Genomic DNA, 24,933 nt, shown 5'->3' with positions numbered 1-24,933 from the left:
TCTCCCAACCTTTTGACCCGCCTCAGCCATGAGGACATGGTTGAGAACATTGTCCACAATAGTGGCCCTTATTTCATCAGAAACAAGTCTACAATCTTGGCCTCTTCTTCCTCTTCCACTCTTTTGCCTCTGCACACTTCCACTTACTCCTCTTCTTCTTCCCGGCTGTTGACCCCGTTTGTTTCCTTGTTGTTCTTCTATTAAAATAAATTGTAACACTGTGTTGTCGTCTGCTTGCCAAATGAAGGTTCATGTGATGCATTTCACAGAGCTATTTTAGAGAACTGGTAAATCATTCGTTGATCTAGCCCTTTACATTTCCCTTCATTACTGAAATTTTAAATTCTCCTCCACAATCCATCAGTTCTGGACACAAGTCTAATAGAAATGTACAGAAAATACCCAATGTATTATGACAACTACTTTAACCATTTTGCATTTAATGACTTATGCAAGGAATTAATCTCTATATGTTTTAAGGGATAATACTTTTCAATGAGAACCAGTTTAATATGAGATAAGCAATTGATAATGCAGGAAACAGCAGACATTTGAACCTAATCAACTGCATGACGGTACCAAAGCATTTGCAATTTGTTCAAAACAATGAGAAATTGCTTTTATGATGTGCACAAGTGACATGATGATGTGGAGGTTGAACAAGTTTGAGAATTTGAGTTGTGATCTGAGAAATGTACCAAAGCAACTGAGAAAAAAAAACTTTAATAATGTTCTTAATGAATTTTCTATTCACCAAATAGCCTGAAAAAAATGTATCATGGTTTGCACAAAACCGTTAGGCAGCACAACTATTTTCAACATTGATGTAATGCTTATGTTTGTTTTATGTGTGTGTGGACTCAAATTTTGGTTCCCAAGTTTCCTTCCTGTGTTCAGACCAAGTTTGAAAAAAGTGTTCACATCCTCGTAATTACAGCTTGTAAACTGAGCATTTTCCGAGAGCTCCTACTTGTACCACATGACCACTGAATATTAATTTGACCGTTAATATGGTGTTGTCATAGAAACGCATAATTCCTCATGTATCCATGAATTTAAACTCTAAGACTTTTTGTAAATGAAGTAAAACTGCTGCAATTTAGATCCCCAGCTCAACTTCCTTCACCTGCAACGTGACAATTGATAATAATAAAAGGTTAAAAAATGCACAAAAAAAAAAAAATCACAACACAACCATATACAGAAAAGCGCTGCAAAAGTTCACAAAACACACTGCAAAACCATGCCGGGCGATCTCAAGTCCTCCATTGTGATGATCTGAACAATGATGATGATTAGGCTATTTTTATAATTAAATTAATTATATAAATTAATTTGCCCCGTAATAATTTCATAGCGCATACATAAAAAAACAATAAAATACAACTTAACATGAAATAGCCTATCTCTTCTATTTGTTCTCTCTCACTAGTATAGTAATAGCCAGGCTACGTGTGGGCCACAAGATAAATATTAAAGGTGTCCTGTCGTGCCATGCGTATTCTATTCCTTTTGTGGTAGTTGTCTGAAGTTCTACCAAGGACTCTGTAGCATTTTGTGTCTAAAAAAGCCTTGGTAACCTAGCCTGACAAGCCAGACCCACATCAAGATGTTGAGTCTGGGAACTCACTAGCCTGACGTGGTCATACTCAATTCTAGTCAGAATATGAGTCTGCTACTGCTCCATTGGGCTGTAATTATGGGGCGTGTTTGACTGAACCAGGAAAGATCTCAATTAGATAGACCTACAACCAATCAGAGCAACGGAGCGACGCATATGTTAGTGCAGTTGATTTCTGTTGACATTGACAACTGTGTTGCCAAGTCTGCTGTTTTCCTGCGGGTTGTTTTCCATGTCCGCAGGTTGAAGCGACTTCAATTATGTGATGTATAGACCCAGGAATGTGAATTTGAGCAGGCAACCTTGCCAAAGTAACACACATTTTACCCCCAAAAACCTCTGTACGCAATTGGATAGCGCTACAACCATCAGAACAACGTGAAGAGGGGCTAGTTTATAGATTAAACTTTCGCTGTGTCCGGTCGGCAAAACTCTGAACACATCTTCCCTTCTTAAGAATGATTTCAGTGCCATTCTTTGTTCTTTTCTCAAAGAAAAGCTTAACCCCAAGTCTTTCAGAGTCACGGCCGACTCAGATTCGAAAGACCGCCATTCGCCAGCTTCTTTATTTACAAGCAGCACACGGAACCTCCGCAAGCCCGCCCACCGACTCTACACGATGTGGCCTGACCAGAGTTTGTTTTTTCCAGCTCGCAAATATATCGAGAATTGCTAGACGACACCATCCTTGCCTTATATAATTACTGTCACTGAGCTAGACGGATACTGTGGGCGCGGTCTCAACTGGGTAAGCTCAGGATTAGTAATGAGCTATCCCTGAGGTAGCACAACGTCAGACTGACCAGCTTTTGTAATTAGCCTTATTTCATTGCTTATTTATTTTCAGTGACTAGAGCTGACAACGGAGGTAGCAGTTCATTTTCACATTATTTTCACATCGTATGTGTATGTGATCGTATGTGAGGATGGCCAACACACCATGGAATGGTCCCATCAAAGATGAAGATCCTGCGTGAATACACAGATACTACACTATAAACGCCAAGTCGGCCGGATGAAACGCCAAAGCAAACGGCAGACTGGTGCACACCACCTCCATGCATTTCTCACACATTTTATGAGTGTGAGAAATGCTTTAAACAATAAGACAAGACCAAAACAGACAAACAGTTTGTCAGCAGTCCGATTTGGTTTCCTATGTTCCCACAAGAGACTAAACTGAGAGTAGTGTATATTCAGCTTTATGCATTTGTAACAGATACATTTGGTCTGAGATACGGAAAGCTTTGAAGAATGTTAATCAACACTGCGTAGATCAGAGGCCTCAGGAAAGGTGTTAGTAGTTCAGACAGTACGTGTATATGTGTACGTGAAGGAAATACACATTTCCGTATCTGCGTGTACTGACACTCGAACGTTACCAGAACAAAAGACACTTTAAATTCGGCACTTCATGCCACTGAACTCTTTGATATGGTAATGTGCTCCCTCCTTGCACTGGTGTGAGTGCCAGCAGAGAAATCCAGATGATCGCAGCCCAAGCCGTCAACGCCAGTCGTGGGAATTGAATAATTGCGCACCTGATCCTGAAACAAACAACATCCATTGTGTAGGTGCAGATGCTCTGAGCCGTTCGATGCAATGTAAATATGTCTCCCATTAGCATTCTCTTCATGATTATTTCTAAAACACTAAGGGGCTTTTAGAATGCGCCGTCACCGTCCTCTGGAGAATTTCTGCTGCAACTCATGGTGTAGATGTGAGAGCACTTTGAAGTAAAGTTCCTTTTTATTTCCATTAGCGTTCGGGATCTGTGCTTATTCTTGCTAACCAATAGGAGCTCTAGCAGAAATTTTGCCCACACAGCCAAATACTGCATTATTCTATTCTTACTCAAGAAGATCTTTGTGAAATCAATAGCTATTATTAAAGTCAGCCCTTTAATCCCCAGGGCTTCTCGGCACGATATCAATACACCCTCCTATTAGTATGCAGAACCCGCTCAGCTTTTCGTATATAGTGTAATGCAGTCTGCCTTCATCTAAATAAGATTACAATATGAAGCACCGGGAAAAGTGCGCTTCTTGTTGTTGTTACAGTGCGCCTGTTAGCCTTGGCCTGCGAAACAGCTCAGAGTTTTCATGAAAATACTTTTTTTTTTTTTTTTCAGCCCAAGCCCATCAGATGCTCGTTGACTCACTTGTTCACTTTACTCTTTAGGACGCAGGATGCAGGATGATGTATTTTTAATAAGAGCCAGATTTGGGAACCATATACACTAACACAACTTTTCTCATCCTCTTTTTAAGACGGGAATTAAAATGGACGCATGGTACGTATACACGTCTTGTCAATGACAAGTGGCTGTACAGACCTATTGTAGTTCTGCCTGCCACATGTCATTCCTATTATGCAGTTCATATGTATATACTGGAAAAAAACTACGGGGACAAAATCACATGTGAACATACTTTAAATAATAGATATTACTATTTTGATCATGTCCCTGACCCTGGGTGCTACACTATTGAATCTTGTTTCCACCACTAAAAAATTAAAAAGCTAAATGTGACTTTTTATCTTACAATTCAGACTTTTTTCCCCCTCGCATTTGAGAAAGAGTTAACATCTAGAAATTCTGACTTTATTTCTCTGAATTGAGTGATATGATCAAGAAAAATAGTCAGAATTGTGAGATACAAATTTGCAATTATCTTTTAAATCGTTTTGTTTGTGGTGATAAATGTATTAAAATTCAAATGTTTGTAATCATTTTTGTTTTCTTTTGAGTAATGTTTTAATAAAAAAATGTATATCCTTTAACAAACCAAATCTAGGTTCTAATAGCATTATTACCTTGAAAGAGGTAAAACTATTTCAACTACTTTGTATATACACTACTGTTCAATTAAGATTTTTATTTTTGAAAGAAGTCTCTTATGCTTACCAAGGCACCATTTATTTTATCAAATACAGTAAAAAAAGAAAGACTTCTTTCTATTTTAACTGTTTCTGACGGTAATTTCTGGCTTTCTGTGTACTGTTATACAGTAGGGGCACTATTATGTAATCTTCTGAAAGAGCACAGAATCTCCTGATCAAAACACAAGTGAAAAGATGCAGAAAAAAGCGATAGCATATGTAATCATATGCATATGTAAAATAACATGATCATTAACGTTATAAATATAAATCAAAACTGCCTCATGTTACTGAATGAAATGTTGACCCAGGACAAGCTCTAGGACTGTGAAGCTTTGGGGGTGTTGATGGACTCGATCTACCCCGTCTGTGTTTTGATCATTGTTCTGAATCGGATTAGGATGTAGTCTTTGACAAAAACATGTTTTTGCTTTTTTTTTTAAGAACTTTCCCACATTCAATAAATAATAATAAAAAAATTATTAAACTTTTTTTTGTTTTGTTATTTTTTTTAGATATATGTGACCCTGGACCACAAAACCAGTCATAAGTCACACAGGTATATTTTGGCAATAGCCAAAAATACATTGTATTGTTGAAATACAGTTGAAAAATCAATTTTTCATTTATGCCAAAAATCATCAGGATACGTTCCAGAAAAAAAAAAAAAAAAAAAAAAAAATATATATATATATATAAATATATATATATAAATATATATAAAAGTATTAGTAGTGGTGACGTCATTTTGGACAACTTTAAAGGCAATTTTCTAAATATTTAGATTTTTTTTTCACACCCCCAGATTCCAGATTTTTTAATAGTTGTATCTCAGCCAAATATTGTACCCTAACAAACCATACACCAATGGAAATCATGCTTTCAGATGATGAATAAAGCTCAATTTCAAAAAATTGACCCGTATGACAGTATTTTGTGGTCCAGGGTCACATATTGTGTGTTCAGATAATATATAATACAACAAAACATTCTAGGGGCCATACACAATTTGTGAAAATGATCAAAAATGCTGGCAGCGGCTGGCAACTTTTCAATAAAATGCTGGCAGGGAAAGAGTTAAAATTCTGCCCTACTTATATTTGCACCTTGTGCATACTAATTATAAACAACAACAACAACAACAAAAAAACAACAAAAAACAATGACACTTTCAGTGCCAGAGAAAACAACAACAGTAAATCTTAATGATCTTAATGCACTGGTGAAAGATTCTTCCTGGAAATTAACAGGCTTTAATGAAAGAAAAAAAAAAAAAAAAAAAACACAACAAAAAAACAGGGCAATTATTTATTCTATTTTTGTCAGAATATGCTTAATTACTGGCAATGCAAGACGTGGCCAGCATGTCTTTCTGAGGTAAAGGACCTGTCTGCGTTTCTAGCTGATCTGGGTGGATAAGAGCTCATTTAATCAGATGAGTGCATTACAGGATCATCTTGCACGTTAGCTTGTTGTATTTTATTAGCAAAACTGCACAGTGGATAATTTGTATTGACACAACGACACAGCTCCCCCCCAAAAAATAAAGTCAACTCGGCTAGTGAACGACTTTAGAGAGTACTGGAAACTGCAGTTGTGCAGTTCTAAAATTATACTGTTATGAATCTTTTGCTGACTTAATTTGCTTTATACTCTGAATTACTTCATACAGCAATACGAAAGGCACCATCTTTCTGAAGGAAGTAGATGGAAATGATTTGAAAACAGGGACAAGTTATAGTACATTACTTTTTGATATTAAGTAAATTATATGAATACAATGGGATATTTTCAACCTAATGCCCATTTAGAGATGCTATTCATCCAGGTGCACATTTGACATGACCGTGTAATTGCTAGTCTTGACGCTATACATTTGACTATAGTAGTCTGAGTAGACAAATATATAGCTTTTCAGCATTTTAAAAGTATAAACACAGCATGTCCATTATAAGTGAATTGCTGTAAAACTTGTTTTTCATGCATTATTAAAAAAAAAACGGAGGGACAAGTCAAAATGATTGTATTTGGAAATCAGCAGTATGCCACAAATGCAATGCCTAGACATTACAATGAAAACAATCTTAATATTCCTTTAAGCCTCTTAGCTGGAATTATACAGGTTGGCAGATAAAAGTATTTGGAGGATATCAGCATGGTGCCTTTGACTAGACGTTTAGCTGGTGGTTCTTAAATGGTTTTGCGCCAGGACCCAGATTTTACATTGGACAAGAAGAGGCGACCCAACACAGCAGTAAAATAGTTTATCATACTAAAGTAAATGCATTAATAATACCTGTTAAATTAATATTTAATTGTCTACTGAGTTACAGACGAATGTTTGGACAAATACCATTGAATTTGATTGAGTGAATAATAACTAATGTAAAAAAACACACAAAAAAACACTGACACAACATTAAAACAACATTCTTTTGCTGATTGCTGGCAGCCACTGAGAGGACGTTGTTCGTCGTTTCGCCGTTTTCAACCGCTTCTCTAATGTTTATGTTTGAATTGCTGCGGTTGGTTCTGGTTTGGAGGACATTTGATGTTTCTCGCCGCGGGTGCTCACTGGTGGTCTCCCTTGGGCTTAAGCTGCATGGTGGCTGAAGTTTGCACCGGGCTAGCGTCATCCGGGCTCTCGTCGTCGGCGTCCGGCATGATGTTGGGATGTTCTGCTTCTCGGCTGCGCCGCTGTTCCGTCCTGCATTGCGACCGTGGAGCGGCTTGGACATCTGCGCCGGCCCCGGTGTGTCCACAGAAGTGCCCGGAGGAATGTTCTGCCTCCTGCATGGTGCTGCAGCGATCCCCATCGTTTGAATCATCATGAAGAAGCCCCGTCATCTGGTCTTCAGCTGTCATGCCTCCGCGATGTCATCGGGACACTGCCGCTGGGAGAAATCTGAAACATGGAGTGGACCACAGTGTGCTGCGGAGCTAACAGAGACTTCCACCATCAGCTGTTTTCTGTCCACCATCAGCTCTGTTTCTGTTCACCATCAGCTCTGTTTCTGTTCACCATCAGCTCTGTTTCTGTTCACCATCAGCTCTGTTTCTGTTCACCATCAGCTCTGTTTCTGTTCACCATCAGCTCTGTTTCTGTTCACCATCAGCTCTGTTTCTGTTCACCATCAGCTCTGTTTCTGTTCACCATCAGCTCTGTTTCTGTTCACCATCAGCTCTGTTTCTGTTCTGTTTTCTGTGTTGGTTGATTGTTTGTAGTATTCTATATTTTTACTTGTTATTCATTTTTTGTTGTTATTCCGCCCCCCCCCCCCCCCCCTGTTGCACTTTTGAGGAATGAAAAGTGCATTATAAATAAAATCTATTATTATTATTATTATTATTATTATTCTAAAAACTGATGAGCTTGATATACAGTTGCATTATGTTATTCACATTAAACATATTGACCTGTATGGAAGCCCATTTTGCTAAGGAAAAAAAAAATCACATTAAATTAAATTATAAATAGAAAAGAGTTGAAATTATGATATACCAAGGGCCCTATCATACACCAAACGCAATGCGATGGCACATTGTTTAAGTAGCGAATACACTGTCACCCATCTGTTTGCCATGAGCGTGCTGGTCTGAAAATGAGGTGTGTTCTGTGTTTAGGCACATTGTTGGCACATATATGTGCCTATAGGCGGGTACACAACACGCGTACACTCTGTTTATTATACACACATGGACACACAGCAGCACACACACATTTTTAAATATTAAAAATAAAAATTAATCTCTAATGAATCGTTCAGTCTTTCCGCTCACAAATCCATGTTCCGCCATGTAAATAGCGAATTTGCGCAAATGGCTTTTAAAGGGAATGGGAGATGCGACTCTGATTGGTTTATTGCACACTATGCCCAAAACACACCCATGACTCATTAAGAGACTAGGTACAACCCTTTTGTCCCTGTGCCCCATTTTCAGTTCATGACCCACTAGCTGAGAACCTTAAATGGAACTGCCCTTGATATTACTGAATATGTTGCCTTAATGCTTTTTCACCGAATCAGTAGCAGAATCTCTTAAACTGGTATGCAACCACACAACCAAACTCATAAACGGTATCTCACAACACTGTTCCACAAGTATTGGCCAATACATCAAGCTTGACATTGTTTTGATACTGAACGATCACTAGAGGTAAACACAGCAGTGTGTGCTCTGCATTGAGCAGAACTGGCTGGAAATACATAGTATGACCTATTCCAACAACAGCAGGGTTTGGAGGTTCATACAGTCCTTTATTTGGAACCAGCAAAGCATGCAGAGCCCTCAACTGCTAAAATGAGTTTTCTGTGTCGATAATTCATTTTGTAACCAATATGTTAGATGTCTTCATTGACATGGGGTTATCTCATCATAGTAAAGAGGTAAAGTGATCTTCGGGTTTTCAAATAGGTAAACTCAGACATGCACACAAAACTAGGGCATAACAAATGTATATTGCGCACCTGGTTTGATGCATATATCTGCAGGCACACAAGCAGTGCCATAACACAACTTTGGTTTCTAGATTCTTGACATTTGGCGGTATAAAATATTCCCTCTAATAACCTCAGTTCATAGCACTGACACATACACACCGCTAACAAATCCTCACCCTCAGAGTGCTGCTCTCAGCTAAAGTTTTTTATATCTCAATTTTTTTCACCACATGGTGTGCATGCTGACATTCCTACTTGTGCGCATACATACATATCTGTGGATTCTTTTATATGTATTATCGGATATTACAAAGTATACATAATCAGATCTTTGTCACGGCACTTGCCTGTCATGTCATTTACATTCACACATGTTTGTGTGACGATAAACAAGCAGTTTTTGCTTGCAAATATATTTGTATTTTTTTCTTGGTTTGAAATAGCATAATATTTCTGTATGTATAGGCCTACTGTGTATGCTTATCGTCTACAACATGGCCTACTTTCCATATGCATGGAATACTATATCCCAACAAAACAATGCACTTGACTTGACATTGAGGCTGTGTCTGAAAACTCATACTTACCTATTCTATAGTTGAAAATAGTATGTGACAAAAGAAGTATATATGAATTCACAGTGCTCCTAAAAGAGAAAACAAAAAGTACCCGGGTGACTGGCACCTTCCAGTAATTCTGCAGTGTGCATACGATCCCAAGAGCCCACAGGAGAGTATTTGTGAATGGCATTGAAGTGATGCAAATAGAATGGTGCAGGTATTGACGTCATTTGTAGGCTAGCAGGCAGTTAGCTTCATACTGGTTCCCTCGATCAAAAACCCCAATAGGATTAGGCTTTTGGATTATCACAAAAAAGCTCTCTGATCAACAAAAGTACTTTACACATTTTGTCTATCAAGATAATTATCGCAGATGAACACAACTTTTATGTTTTTGAAGCCTAAAAAAGTCTAACACCCGTTTCACACATACTCCGTCTGCAGTGCGTGTGCGGTGCGTGTTGCATTGTGTGCGTTGCAGGAGCCCCACACCCTGTAGTGCTTTCATATGCTGCGTTTGCAGTCCGCAACTGATCCGCTGTTACATACCACAAACACAGCATTTATTCATTAATTTTTATTTAAAATCCAAAAGTTTTTACTGAACATGCCTCGTCAGAATTCCAATTCTCTTTGTTTACTCTTTCATAGAAGTCAGGTTACGTAGCCTACTACATTTAAACAACATTTTATTAAATTCATTTATTCATATTTATATACTTTAGATTTAGCTCACACAAGTGGCAAAACATTTAAACATAGGTTATAGCCTTAAATCACAAACATTTTAAATTAGAAACTTACAATAGTCTATTCAAAAACAGACGACTCTCATCTTTTCTTTCATTTTTAACCCCTTTTAAAAGAAATCCTGCAGGTCAAAATAACTTTGCTTTTCACCTCCAAGAAAGTACGATTGCTATCCATTGTGGCACATTTTTTTTACCTAAATGCCAGGTAAGGTGTCGTTTTGTTGCTTTACTTGAGAAAAAAAAGCCATGTGTTGACTTTGAAACAAGAGTATATTTTAAATGATATGAATCTGTGGTGAAATTACTAGATTTTCGCGTCAGTCCATGTTTATTTTAATGCGAACAATGTTCTGTCACTTTAATGGAGCAACGCAGCGCAGCAAAAAATAGACTCGGTACGGAAACGATCCGTGCACTGCTGCAGACGCAACGCTCCTGGAACGGACTGACGGACCGCATCCGCGTACAGTGTGAAAGATGTCATCCGTTAACATGGGTACTGAAAAAAATACGCACCGCACCGCACACTGCAGACGGAGTATGTGTGAAACGGGCGTAAGGCTGTTTTCACACCTAACGACTTTCCAGTTTGGTCTGAATCAAAATTACAGGTGTGACCGCTCCAGTTTATGTGCAACGCAAATGATCGCTCCATCACGGTTTGTCTGCTATATTATTTATTAAAGCTTATTTATTAAATCCAGGCAAATGGATGACGTATTTATTAAAATTCAGAAAACAACTTTATTAAAGTTAAGTAAACATTTATTAAAGTGTTATTGAAGTGGTCAAAATCATTTCTGACCCGATGTCTTATATTACACATCTGTGCACTTTTACTAATCAATATAGCCTAGATGAAATTGAAAATAGCATTATAATATATAAAAAGTAACTATGAAACAAAATACATTGTTTAATGGCTAAAAAAGTAGCCTATTAGTCTTCTCCTCCTTTCCTGTCGGCACCGATAAAATGTTTTCACAACGAGGACGTTCATTTGGTTCAGTTGGTGCTGCAGATAGTAATGGCATAATATTAACAGTATTGGCAACAATAATATGCGCCTGTTCATTCATTCTTGTCAAAGTTACCCAACACACTGACGTCAGACGCACATCTGCTCAATTTTAAGATGCAGCCCACACCGTGGACCATTCCATCCTCCTGGACCGTCTCCACAATACAGTTGGACTATCTGGAGCAGCACTGCAGTGGTTTCAGTCTTACCTTTCTGACAGGATTGAGGCTGTTATATTGGGAGAATGTGAGTCCAGGCTGCTCCCTGTTACATGTGGTGTCCCGCAGGGGTCGGTTCTCGGCCCAATCTTATTCATCCTCTACATGCTTCCCCTCGGTCCTGTCATCAGCAGACATGGACTATCTTTTCATTGTTATGCTAATGATATGCAACTTTATCAAAACTGGCCCAAGCCCCTCCACAGCTCTGTCACGACTCACCATGCCTTGAGGAGATTAAGGCATGGATGGGAACTAACTTCCTCCGGCTGAACTCCAGTAAAACTGAGGCACTACCTCAGATCCACACCTCTCTCTTATCCCAGCTCATCTTTGAAGGCCAGGTCATCACTTTCTCCTCCTCACTCACAAATCTAGAAGTTCGGTTTGACCCACAGCTGACCTTCAATGACCACATTAAGCATATTTGTAAAACTTCCTTCCACCACCTTCGAAAACATCTCCAAGCTCCGTCCCCTTTCCAGATGCAGAGAAACTTGTCCATGCCTTTGTCTCCACCAGGCTGGACTACTGCAATGGACTCTTCAGTGGGATTTCTGGCAGTAATATCCAGATGCTTCAAAACATCCAGAACAGTGCTTCCAGAGTCCTTATGAGATTCCGTTAATATGATCACATAACTCACATAAGTGTGTTGCACAATTCCTGTCGGATCAAAATCCAGCAGTGAAATGAAGTGAACACTGTCTTCCAAACGTGAGCTGGAACTTCATAAAAAATAAAGTTCAACCACACATTCCTGATATTAGGATCTGAAATCAAAAGAGGCAGTGTTTTGTCGCACAATGACGTAAGTATAAAGTACAAGAGCGTTTGCTGGGCCTGGTGTCTATAAAAGTTTTTCTTTGACTAACAAGGAAGTTTTCAGATCTGAAACTTAGAGGATATTGTTATTTTACTATGACTTTTATATATCAAAAGCAAAGTTGATTTGTCAATTTATTACCCCTTTAAACAAAACCCATTCAAAAAAAACATTGACTTTAGGACAACTAGCTGCGTTGCTTACTTCAAAGGAATAGAGTGAAGACGAGTCCATCTATTATTTACAGTAAATGTACCACACACATTCACATATAGAACACACTTTTTCAGTGGTTGCAGTGTACTTATTTACAATATAGAGAAAAAAAGTGCCACAAAGTTACCTTTAGGAGTACAACAGCTTGTCACTAAGGCATATTTGTACCTTTTTTCTTTACCACAATAAGATTCATAGCACCTTACAGTACATATTTGTACTTTCCACTCAACACTGTGACACGCAATACAAGGTATATTTTCCATGTTGATTAGTTTTAGTCCTTACCAGCCGCAACTCGCGATTATTCTATTTTAGAAACGGTTTCTATTTCTGTGACGCCGCGGCTTGAACAACAACACAAAACATGGCAATGATAATTCTCAGGTAACGTTTATTTGTTACTTAATGTTAAAAGCGTGTAATGTGACTCGATATAATTTAGTTCTCACAGCTCTGTAACATAGGTGGACTAAAAGCAACATTGGATAATTTACCTCAGATCTTAAAATTTTACAAATGGAAACAATAATGTTCCAAACTGTGAACAAACAAGTATATTCTATGACAAACTCAACATGTATTTTTATACTATTGAGGTCATGTGACAACCCTGATGCTAACTACCATTTGAAATCTTTATTATTGCATAATGCATTCTGTTTCATACACTATTTAATAATTTATAACCAGTGTGTGGTGGATTTGTAGCATTCAGTACATAGTAAGCTAGTATTCCCTTCTGAGCATTGCCCTTATTATTTATTTTACCAGTATCTTAATCAAGAGTCACCCATAGGTGTCACTGCTTACTCCTGTTAGAAACCTACAGTTCTGTTCCCAAACAAAACACATAGAGAAAATGTGGAATAAACATGGACAAACAAGGCCATCCAATGTGATTTTCGCATGCAAGACTTTCTTCTTTCCCAAATGATCTCAAATCAGGTGAATATGCCATTACTTTTTTATCACGGAAGTGGTGAGCCATTAAAATCTCAGTGACTGTGGCAGTTTGAACACTCTCAGCTGATTTATAGATCAAACAGCACTTTAATGGCATACTTAATGGGGGATGAGAAACTCTGACAGAGTAGGACACTGCAGGAATGAGTCATTAGACTGAAGGCCTATAAGCCTGCGCCTGACTTTTCATGTGGCAATTGAACAGCAGCATTTTATTGTGTTGACATTCTGCCGTCCATCTGCCTCACACCTTTCCTTGTCATGTTTTGTTAGTCTCTCTGCAGCTCAGATTATTTTCAATATTTTGTCATTGTTTCTTTGTTTAAGTGAACTATGTGATCATTAGGAGGCCTGTGTTCTGCAATGTGTTGCCGGCTCTGAGGGAGTGGGAGACAGTGAGATCCTGTGGGATCAGACTTCTCTCACAACTTAAAAGAATAATTGCTTTTGTTTACTAATGGGAGAAAGGAACATCATTTGTTTTTGATGACTAATCATGAGCTGACCCACTTACTGGGAATTCGGGTCTGTTGTTGCTTCACACATCGCACAGAATGCTGACTGGTGTGAAATGTAAGGCTCCCAAAGTGGTTATACCTGACTGTTTGGTTATTTAAATAAGTATGTATACATTTTTGCATAGATAAAAGCATAAAAAGGTCTTAATATTTATTAAATAAAATAAAATAATATTTATTTATTTATTACTATATTTGTAATATTTATTAAATTATATATATATACATACACACAACACTGCAATTATATCAGATCAAGCACAGAAATATTATATATATATTTTCACATATTTAAATCATCACATGATTAACTCTTATTATTGATTTTAAAAATATTAAACCGCTATATGTGTAATTTAATAGCAGATTTTCATTGCTACAACTTTGCCTAAATAAACCTTTCCTGAGAAATTTCCACAAAAAAAATGTGACAACTAACCCGAATCTGCCCTAAATGTAAAATGTGTGGGGTCTGTAGCATCAGATTCTCTAGATTTAGTATTTCAATTACCACTTTTTACAAATCACTCATTTCATGCACACTCGCTAATAGACACACAAATACACTACAATTCACAAAGCATTTTAATCTGACAAGAGCTTCCTTTGAGTAGAACTGAAGATAAGGGAATATGTGATTCGCTGCATGCGTGTGTGTGTGTGTGTCTGTGTACACACACATAATCGTGTGTATGCTCATTATTGTGTCGACGAGTGTTTATTTGAGGAATTGTAAATAGGGATGTTACGCACAATTGTAGCGGGGATCGGCAGGGCCCATTGTTTGCTTTAATCGCTACTTTAGACGTTGTCTAAACATTTTCATGATCTCCTGTGCTGCCCATGTTCAAGCTGACAGGAGAGCAGGTAATCACTCAGAATCCTTAAGCCTTGATGATCCTCTCAACACACACACACACACACACACACACCTCATTCAGTCGACCAGCATAGAGCACCATTCAGCCAAAACCCTGCTATAGTCATCAGCTTACAAGCAAAATACCACCATTATCTGAATAGAGGTAGTTGCTAAATTTAGAAGCAGATGCAAGCTTACTATTTTTGCCATAGAAAGATATTGTAAAAATAAATAAATAAATAAATAAATAAATAAATAGTAGCATGTGGTTTCAGTCGATGTCAAGCTCCACCCATTATGTCCAGAGAAAGGGATCTGGTTGTCTAACTCCACCCATTGGCTCAGCAGTGAGCAGCATCTCAAAATTATTGGGAAAACTTTCCTTGGTTATTTATGATGCCATGTTTATTTCTTGATTAAAAAATAAAAAAAATTAAAGATTTTTAAAGCTACTTGGAAACAACAAACAAACAAAGTTGCAGTTTGGTTAAAATATTTTTGAAAACAACAACTTTTTCGAAGCTATTTTTTTAAATATTGTGCAATATTGAGTAAAATACTTTTTTTAGTGTAAATATACTGGTGTATTAATTAGACTATAATTTTCATGTTGGTGCATTATTTTTATTTTATTTTAGATCAATACACAAAACAAAACATTATATAAAAGGTAGTTTCTTTTTTCATAATTATTATGACTTTAAATAAAAGATAGTTTCTTTTTTCATAATTATTATCACTTTAAATAATTTTACTTTTACTATCATACTTTTAACTTTGTCATAATTATTACTTTGGTAAAACATTACTATAAGGTTCATTAGTTAACTACATTAGTTAACTAACTAATGAACTGCACTCATAAAGCATTTATTTGATCTATTTTAATGTTAATTTTTAACATTTTCGAATGCATTATTAAAATATTGGTAACATGAATTAATGTAATGTGAACTAATGTGAACAAACCGTGAACAGCTGGATTTTTTTTACCTACCGTACTGTTAAAAAAGATTAACTAATACTACAACAAATCCACTGCTCGTGGTTAGTTAATACATTCACTAATGAAATCTTATTGTGATTAATTGTTATCTCATCATTAATTTATTTTCCTTTTCCCCAATTTTTATGTTAGAATTACTTATACTTTCCACCTTGTACCAAATATATTTATTTACACCATATCGCTGGTATCTATTGAAGCATAATCTGCATCGCCATATACCACAGCAAGCCTTTTATTTTAGCGTCATTGGTAAGACATACTGCATACTGCTTATTAAAATAGCATCTTAGGCTGTATGCAATTTGCAATGACAAACATTTCAAACGGTAGCATGCTACCTTGACCGGTATTTCATGTTTAATTCAGCATGATGGGATACAGTATCATTCTCTAGTTTACTACACATTTGGACAAATGTAGGCTGTGATTTGGTTATTTCACAGTAAATTTGCCACTGTGCACAATACACATATTGCTAAGTCTTTCCTTTTAAAACAGTAGGTGGACTAGCATCCTGAACATTTCCATTGTGTGAGTTTGAAATGTTAATTTGTTGCAGTACTGTTGTTCAACTGCAGTAAATGCTTAGTCCTGTTCTACCCACCGTTCCAAATCACAGCGGGGTCACCATGCCTCATTGCTACCGAGCACATAAACAGCACACGTGTGCTCAAAACACTTCTCAGGCACAAGCTCAGGGGGAAAAAAACAGAAACCTCTTCACCTCGTGTAAGCTGTTGCTTGTAGAGAACATGCTTCAATTCTTTTGCTGTGGAGAAAGAGACAGCATCTCCACACTGGCAGGATTTCTGCCTGGACCTCCTATTGAGGAGAATGCATCCTTCTGTCTCAGTGTTGGCACAACACACAGTCAAACTGAGGGGTAAACAGAGACAATAGATGCCCACGATAAATCTCCCGCTCCCTCTCGGCTGTACAGACACACACAGACTGAAAGAGAAAAAAACAACTGCACTAATTTCTCAAACACTGTCCACACCTGTAATTGGTGTCATGAACCCCCAATAATACAGACAAAGCACTAAACTGCTAGTGGACTGTCAGACAAGTGTAGAGTACAAAATCATAATGTCATCTCTTAAAGCCTCTGCAGGGGGGAAAAAAGGTTGTGCACTCGAAAAGAAAAGGAGAAGAACACAAAAGCATGTGGATGTATTATAGATTTAGCCTTTAGTGCTGTGAGACTGCTGCTCAGTAATCTATATTTCTATGGTAACTGAGATGCAGATGTTTTGATGTGGTAACGGTTGCTGTGGAAAGGGCACAAACAAGACCAAAAGTAATTTACTATTTAATTTGTTTCTCAAAGTATATGTGCAGCATTATATTATATTATATTATATTATATTATATTATATTATATTATATTATATTATATTATATTATATTATATTATATTATATTATATTATATTATTCAAAAGTTCTTTCTGGTTCTCAAATCTGATTGGTCCGATTTGTTTAGATGCTTTCACAGATACGAGCTCCAGGCCGTCAGCGGCTGTTCATTGCTCATGCACCCCCAGAGAGCGGCTTCATCTTGGCCAGTCCTTCTGAAATCTCCCGCTGAAATGCTATTGTTGTTCATTTAAATATTATTGTTCAATAAATATTATTTAATATAATAAATATGCCATATTTGGTATTAAGAAAGGGTCCGTCTGTGATTGCAATATCTTTTTATGAGTGAACAAAGAAGTTGTTTTAGTGCTGTCGACCTTTTAAAAGGACAAGGACAAAGACAAAGACATCGCTTTCCTCAGCGGACATTTAACAGATTTTTTTCATTCTCCATATAATATTATGGAGAATGAATGCTATATCAGATGCAGGTAATACACTTGTTTAGTCGAGCTCTCTCTCATAATACCATCATGCAATAAGCTTCAATTAGGCAACTCGATGTTCCTTTGTAACTAGCTCTAAAGTGACATTTCATAATTAGTAATGGGGTCTTGGGCTCAACTGTTAAAGGTGGCCTAGAAACAATATTTTTAATTGTTCACTGATATCTAAATAGAGGGTATGTGGCTTATTTAAGGTCAAAAATTGTCCAGATATGGTTTTACAGGTCTATTTACAACTCTAGAAATTGTCCCTAGGATGTAATGCTCCGATGAAGCATGCAAAGTTTTAAAGAGATCGGACTATAGGTGACGCTCTAACGTTTTAAAAGCTTTAAAAAAACATGCATTTCCTATGGTAAATTGCCTATATTGGCTGTAAATTGACTTTTCCATCTATTATTTCAGTGTTTAAAATCTTGCTAAATAAAACTTAATGTCTCTAATGCCTCTGTGCTTAAAAGTCCTTCAAAGCTTGAACCCTGCAAAATGCTGCTAGCAGCTTTAATTTTACTTGTAACTTGAAACCAAACTATAACATTATTAATAGCAAATAAAAGAATAATCTTGCAACTTAGAAACTACTTTCAGTCTGGTACAGCTAATGGACATGATTTGGAGTAAAGAACTTTCAAAATATAGCTGTTTAGCTGAGGAACAGGACAGTAAAGCAAAATGTATTTACCATTGCACAGTTTAAACAGTCATTTTACATTAAATGTAATGACATTTTTTGTCATTATATATTTATACATATAATATATACATATTATTTTTCTTCATTCTGATTCAACAAGTTTGAATCAGTGACTGCTGTATCCTGTATGCAACTTAGGCAGATGTTTACAGGCAAAAACATCTGATCAATACAGACCTGAGACTAATGTCCCAGCTGTTTTGATGGTATCACTTGATGCTTGCCTATTGTTTTAAGACACACTTTCTCTGCCTCCATATCCCGAGTGATTCTTTATGCGATGTGTTGACAAAGAGAATTTTAAATTACAACGAGAGCATTTATAGCTTCAACGATTTAATAAGAGAAGTGTTTGCAACTCTTGAGTGCGTGTGTGTCGGATTTTATGAGTACCCTTGGAAATGGTGCATTGCTCTATTCCTGGAGGTAACCTAGTCATCTCTGCTTTCTGGAAAATATGGCAGGCAGCTAAAATTAAATCATGATGCTGTTTTATATTGCAGTGGTGTTTTATTGTGTACATACAATTATTAGATCCAAGTGAGAGATTTTAAACAGAGACAGACAGAACATTAATATGAAATAAGCTAAAATGTACTCTTTCCACTCTATCGCATGACAGCAAAATACCCCCCAATGTCTAAAAGCTGATACATGACAAGGTGAACAGCAAACAAGCTAAAAAACACATAACTAAGTTTTTATAAGCTGACGACCCCAAAAAACGAGCGTTTAAGAAGACTAAAGTGCATACAGGCAATAAGACGTGAAGCTTTAGCAGGAAGAATGGGTCAATTTTAGGATCCTGACACTCAGTATGTCTCAGTATGTCTACATGTGCAGTAAACATGTTGTCAAATATCCAAATATCAGTTTTATATATTATATTTCCTGTTGCTGATGACTCTTCTGGACTTTCCCCTCCAGTGGGCGTAGTTCTCAGTGTAATATAGCATGTCGCGCTCTGACTCAAGTGCCTGTATCCACTTTTGTGTCCTTAAACTCTCGTTTTTTGGGTCCACAGCTTATAAACACTTCTGGGTTTTTGGTTCTGGGTTTTTTAGCTTGTTTTCTGTACACCTTGTCACAAATCAGCTTTTAGACATTGTTAGTTTTTTTTGTGATAATTCAGAAATGACAAGGAGGCTGCTTCCCGCAATAGAAAGTCAATGGCGACGGTGGGTTTGTCCCCGTCCCCCCCCCCCGGTGGGCGTGGCCTTCAGATTATGACGCATGTCGCTCTGTCTCTATGGCCGTTTTGGGGGAGGGGCCAGCGAAAGGCTAATTGAATATGATGACGTCAGGCTAGCTTAACATGGCCAAAATGTAAACAAATAATTTAAAAAAGTGTTACACTGCTTCACTCCATTTTTTTTCAAGTATGGCCCTGTATGACACCATAAAGGTTAGAATTCTTTGTATAGGCACCTCTCCCGGATGAGAGAGTGATACCACATCAATCAGAGCGAGAGCAAGAACACGACAGCAAGCTTTGTTCAGGTTACGGAGGCCGTCGGCAGCACTGTCATTTTGTTTTTAAACCACAAAATCAACAATGTCACTAAAGAAGTGTGTTTCTGGTTGTGAGGGAAAGATAACATTGTTCAGTTTCCCAAAGAACTAACCCACTGCACGCCTCCATGAGCTCTGCTGTTGTCGAAAAGAATTGTTACAGCGTATCTGTCTTTTATAAACATGCTAAAACTAAAGACTCTTTAGAGAACTCTTCAGATATATGAATGATGCAATACTACTGAATCACAAGATTAACATTTAAATAGCAAGATTGGCAGAAACTGTGTGTGTTATTTGCCCTTTAAGCATTACAACCATTTCAGTTTCTTGAGCAGCAAATCAGCATATTATAATGATTTCTGAAGGATTGTGACACTGAAGTAATGAGTAATGATGCTGAAAATTCACCTTTGCCATCACAGGAATAAATTACATTTTAAAACATATTAAAATAGAAAATGCATTATTTTAATATGTCCCTATATATATATATATATATATATATATATATATATATATATATATATATATATATATATATATATATATATATATATATATACTAATAGTTCTTGTTCACAGCTTCGAAACCAGGTAAAACATTGCACTTAGTCAACCACTGTGATTCAATCCAGCACATAAACACTGCTGTCACTCCCAAAGCAGTGTGTGTGTATGTGTGATAGATGATATCTAGAATGTATTGTGGAGAGGATGTTGGGATTTCTGGCTGTGTGTTATTGTCATGCATGCTGTGTGCATTTAGAGGGAAGCATATGGACACAGTTTGTGCTCCCCACCCTCGTATATCTCCACTAACACTTACAGAGATCAGCACAGTGTGGTTTCAGTAATATTATACCAGCACACTGTCCCGTATAAACTGCAGCTGTTTTTATTGACGAGTTCTCATTCCGTTCGGCGGAGACAGTAGAGATAATATAAAGAGATGTATGCCACGTTAATAAGTCCTGTCACGCTGCCAGCATTTAAGTACGGAGCTCAATTCAAATCAAAGAAAGTCACCTTGTGCACTCTCCAGCAGAGCAGAATGTTCTAGTTTACCTTTGGGGGAATCCTTAATGTCAGACACAATTACCCCAAAGTGCTCTTAACAGTGAGGTTTGAGTGATGTTTTGATAATGCGGTTGCGGTTGCATGAATGATGGGCTCTCTGTCATTTTCAGCATATGGTTGAGTCAGGACACAACACTGAAGGACTTCAGCTTTAGAAACTCTGATAGATTCTGGCCTGGAGGGAGGACATTATGTATATTAATGTTTCTGTATTTAAAAGTCAAGTGTGTCTATGTTTCAGTTCTATAGTGTGACTATGACAGCATGCAAAACTGTAGGGCTAAAACTTAAGCCTAGTTCAGACTGCACGATTTTCAAACTCGTCGGGTCACTGCTCTATTCACACTACATGAATATCTGGGGTATCATTCAGTCACTGCTGTGTTCACACTGCACAATGGTTTGACGACAGAGGATTTCACACTGCATGACTGAACAAGAGGAAGAATCGGCGACAACTCTCTCGCTCTCCGGTGTGCAAACTACGTTTCCCAAACACACGTGCGATGTGACAAGTAAACAACGCGAGATCACACGTGCGTCCGACCGGAGTTCTCGCGCGTGACTTGGAATTGTTATTAAAAATGATAAACTGCACAAAGTTTGCTTCAAATTGTATGTGCGCTGATTTGTGGAGAAAAAGAAAAAAGATTATGGCGGAAGAAATTGTTGGAGAGACAGAGGGAGCCAGGATTTTGTTCTGCAAAAACAGTTTGAGGTAAATAAATAATTTTGTAATGTGGCTGGATGTGCAAATGTTTGCCCTTTGTTTCTGTTTGATAGAATTGTAAATATATCTATTAAAATACTGAAATTATGCTCTAACTCCTCCCTGAACCTCCTGCTGCCCTGTATCTCACTCTCTCATTGGCTGTCGGTGTAATTTTCAGTCAGAACGCAGTTCACACAGCAGGAGTTTGAATCGCCGACAGGTCCAGATATTTAGCATGCCAAATATCTCACCGGCGTCGGCGACTCGTCGGCGATTCTCTCTGATCGCGTCTTTGATTATTCACACTGCGTGATTGTCACTCGCGTGCACGAGCACCGATTTGCCTGTGATCTCGGGCATTTGTCGGCGATTTCACAAAACCTGTCGGCGACTCAAAATCGGGGCAAAAATCGGGCAGTGTGAACTAGGCTTTAGACATGAAAACAATTTGACAAAATTACTGTTTGATTGGAAATTTCAATTATCTTGATTTTTCAGTTTTATTCACACAAAATATGCCTCATATTTTCTTGAGCATCTCTTAGACTGCACCTTTGTCTCCTTGGTAACCAAGTCCACCAACTTTTGACAAAACTTGTGATTAGAGTAAAAATTTGAATAAATCATTTTCACACAATAAATCTTGATAGTATGATTTGTTTTGATTTTTAGAAGTGGTAAGACTTATAAAATACAATACTTATATAATAAGCATCCATTTGTTAACATTAGATAGCTACAATAGTTAATGAACTAACAATTAAATATAATTCTTAGCATTCATTAGTTTTAGTTAATATTAATTTACTAATACATGATAAATCAAAAGATGTATCTGTTAACATTTTATCATTATATCTGGTAGTTTAATGATAAATAGCCATGATAGCTTTGGTCCATTAAATTATATTAACAGATACAGATTACGTTTTGATTAATACATATTAAAATGAAGTAAAATTAAGAAATATTTTTAGTTAGTTAGTGTTAACTAATGTAGTTAATGTGAACAAAACCTAAAACCTGTAAATTGTTACCCAATAGTTTTGTTGATTTTTATTTTTCATTTTTAGGATTGAAAGCCTATGTTAACAACAAGTGAAAATCATGACAAAATGTTGCAATTTTTATGTTTTAATGTGGCTTCCATATAATACAAACCAACCGTTGAGTATTTAACCTGTATTTGTATTTGTTGCTAGTTCTGTAAATAAGGCTTTACCTTTTTGAGCATGATGATTCCCTCCTGATTGTGCTCGTTGGTGGTGATGTCAAACATGGCCCCTCCATCTCCAGGGACGATGTTGTATTCCACCTCTGCGTTTTTACCTATGTCCAGATCATGAGCTTTGATTCGGCCAACCGCTGACCCGACTGCTGATGACTCCGGTACACGCAGATGGAAGATGCCTGTAGAATCAGAAACATGTTCTTTAAGCACTTGTTGGGGAAACTACTTTAAAAACTAGTTTTGAGAAAATGATCCATGTTTGGAATAACATGTACCAATGAATTTAAAAAAAGTGTTCTTTCTTCACTAGCTATGTTCAGCATTTTGTTTCAATCTATTCAATCTTTAATCGTCTGAAAGAGAAATGTCATATACTTGATGGTGAGTAGGCTATATCTATGGGTTTTTTTTTTGGGGGGGGGGGGGGGGGGGGGTGAACTAACCCTTTAGGTCGGAACACCTAAATTGTTTAAAATCTCCTCTTGTGGTCGGAAAAAGAAAGAAAGACATGCGGCATTAGAACAGCAGGGTGAGTAAATGAAAATGAACCCTTTAACACCAGGAGTGTGTAGCATTGATTCTCCTTATATGTTCACTAATTTCTTAATGCACATATTTACATTTCCTTAACAACAGATCCATACTGCCACAGTATTCTGTCAACCCGATAAGATAAGACATTATTGTTGGGAAGAGCGTTTGATAACTGCCTCAATGAACTTGGCTGTAAATGTGACATAAAAAGCAGGAATGTGGTGTTAATGAATGAATCAAATTTGTGGGGGTTTTTTGTGGCTAAACTACACTGTGAAAACAGCTGAGCTAATGTCACGCTTCTAAAACTGTAGTTAAGTTAGTAGAATGGATACTTTTAGTTAGTTACCCCTATGATGGTGAAGCCACATGCACGGTAGGCACAAACAGATCATGCTGATTAGTAAAAACGAATGTGTTGAGTAGCCATGCTTGCAAAATAACACCTCAGCTAATTAAGAAGTCATTAGATGCTTTAGTGCAATGCACCAAAAAACAAACAACAAGAGAGAAAGAGGAAGATTGAGAGCGCGAGAGAGAGACAGAGACACGGCCCAGAATGCAGCAGTCATCATAGTGCCCTCCTCTGAGACATACAGATGGAAATCTACTTCTCTCCCAGGATATTACTAATATTTACACAGCGAGAAAACCAGTGCTCATCACTGAAACTCAACATGATTTCTATTTCACGATTTCTGAGCGCAAATGGAGCTTGTTCACATACACCTGTTTAAAGTCTTGGCTTTATTTCAGTGGAAAATAAGCAAAGGAAGTTCTACAGTATAAAAATGCATAAAATAGGGGGCCAAGTAGACCGCATGTTCATTTTATGATTACTTGCACTTAGGAAACTTAATTCTTTTCTGAAATCTCAATTTATGCATATTCAAATCTAGCATGTTGATACACTCAAAAACCAATGACATTTCTCTTTTTACTACTTCTCTGGGGGTGCTAAATATGCTGCAAACAAGATTTATAGATTCAAGATTATTTATTTATTTTTTGAAAATTGCTGGCATAAATTTTCTCCATGAATGAATTCCATTTTTAAGCTTTCCTACTGTATATGTATTAAAAAGAAAATGCTGCAAATGTATACTGCCAGCGAAAGGTTTAGACACACTTGCCTGAATTTATGCTTCTCATTATCTTAAAAACCTTATGATCTAAAGGTTCATGCCTAAATGCTTTAAATGTGTTTTGTGGACTGAATTAATTATGCCTACTAAAATTTTAGTATTTTAAAAAGAACACATGGCATACTTTTTAATGTTAAAAAGCTTCCAAGGATGTTTAAGCAAGTGTAAATAATAAAGATTTGTATTTGTTTAATATTTTAGTCATACTTGCATTTGTAGAGGGAAAAATCTGAATAATAATAAAACAATAATAATGAAATAATG

General features: G+C 37.1%; 1 protein-coding gene across 1 annotated transcript in view; it reads right to left on the bottom strand.

The window, feature by feature from the left end:
• The window catches only part of cdh12b (cadherin 12b), a 188,453-nt gene that overhangs the window by 36,991 nt on the left and 126,529 nt on the right, over nucleotides 1–24,933 (bottom strand). The window contains exon 6 of the mRNA XM_067430268.1: nucleotides 22,982–23,169. Within this exon, the coding sequence (XP_067286369.1) occupies nucleotides 22,982–23,169 (188 nt within the window). The remainder of the gene's footprint in view (nucleotides 1–22,981; nucleotides 23,170–24,933) is intronic.

Source organism: Pseudorasbora parva, chromosome 21 (assembly GCF_024679245.1).
Source record: "Pseudorasbora parva isolate DD20220531a chromosome 21, ASM2467924v1, whole genome shotgun sequence".
Taxonomy (NCBI): Eukaryota; Metazoa; Chordata; class Actinopteri; order Cypriniformes; family Gobionidae; genus Pseudorasbora; species Pseudorasbora parva.
This window is presented reverse-complemented; position numbering and strand designations above follow the sequence as displayed.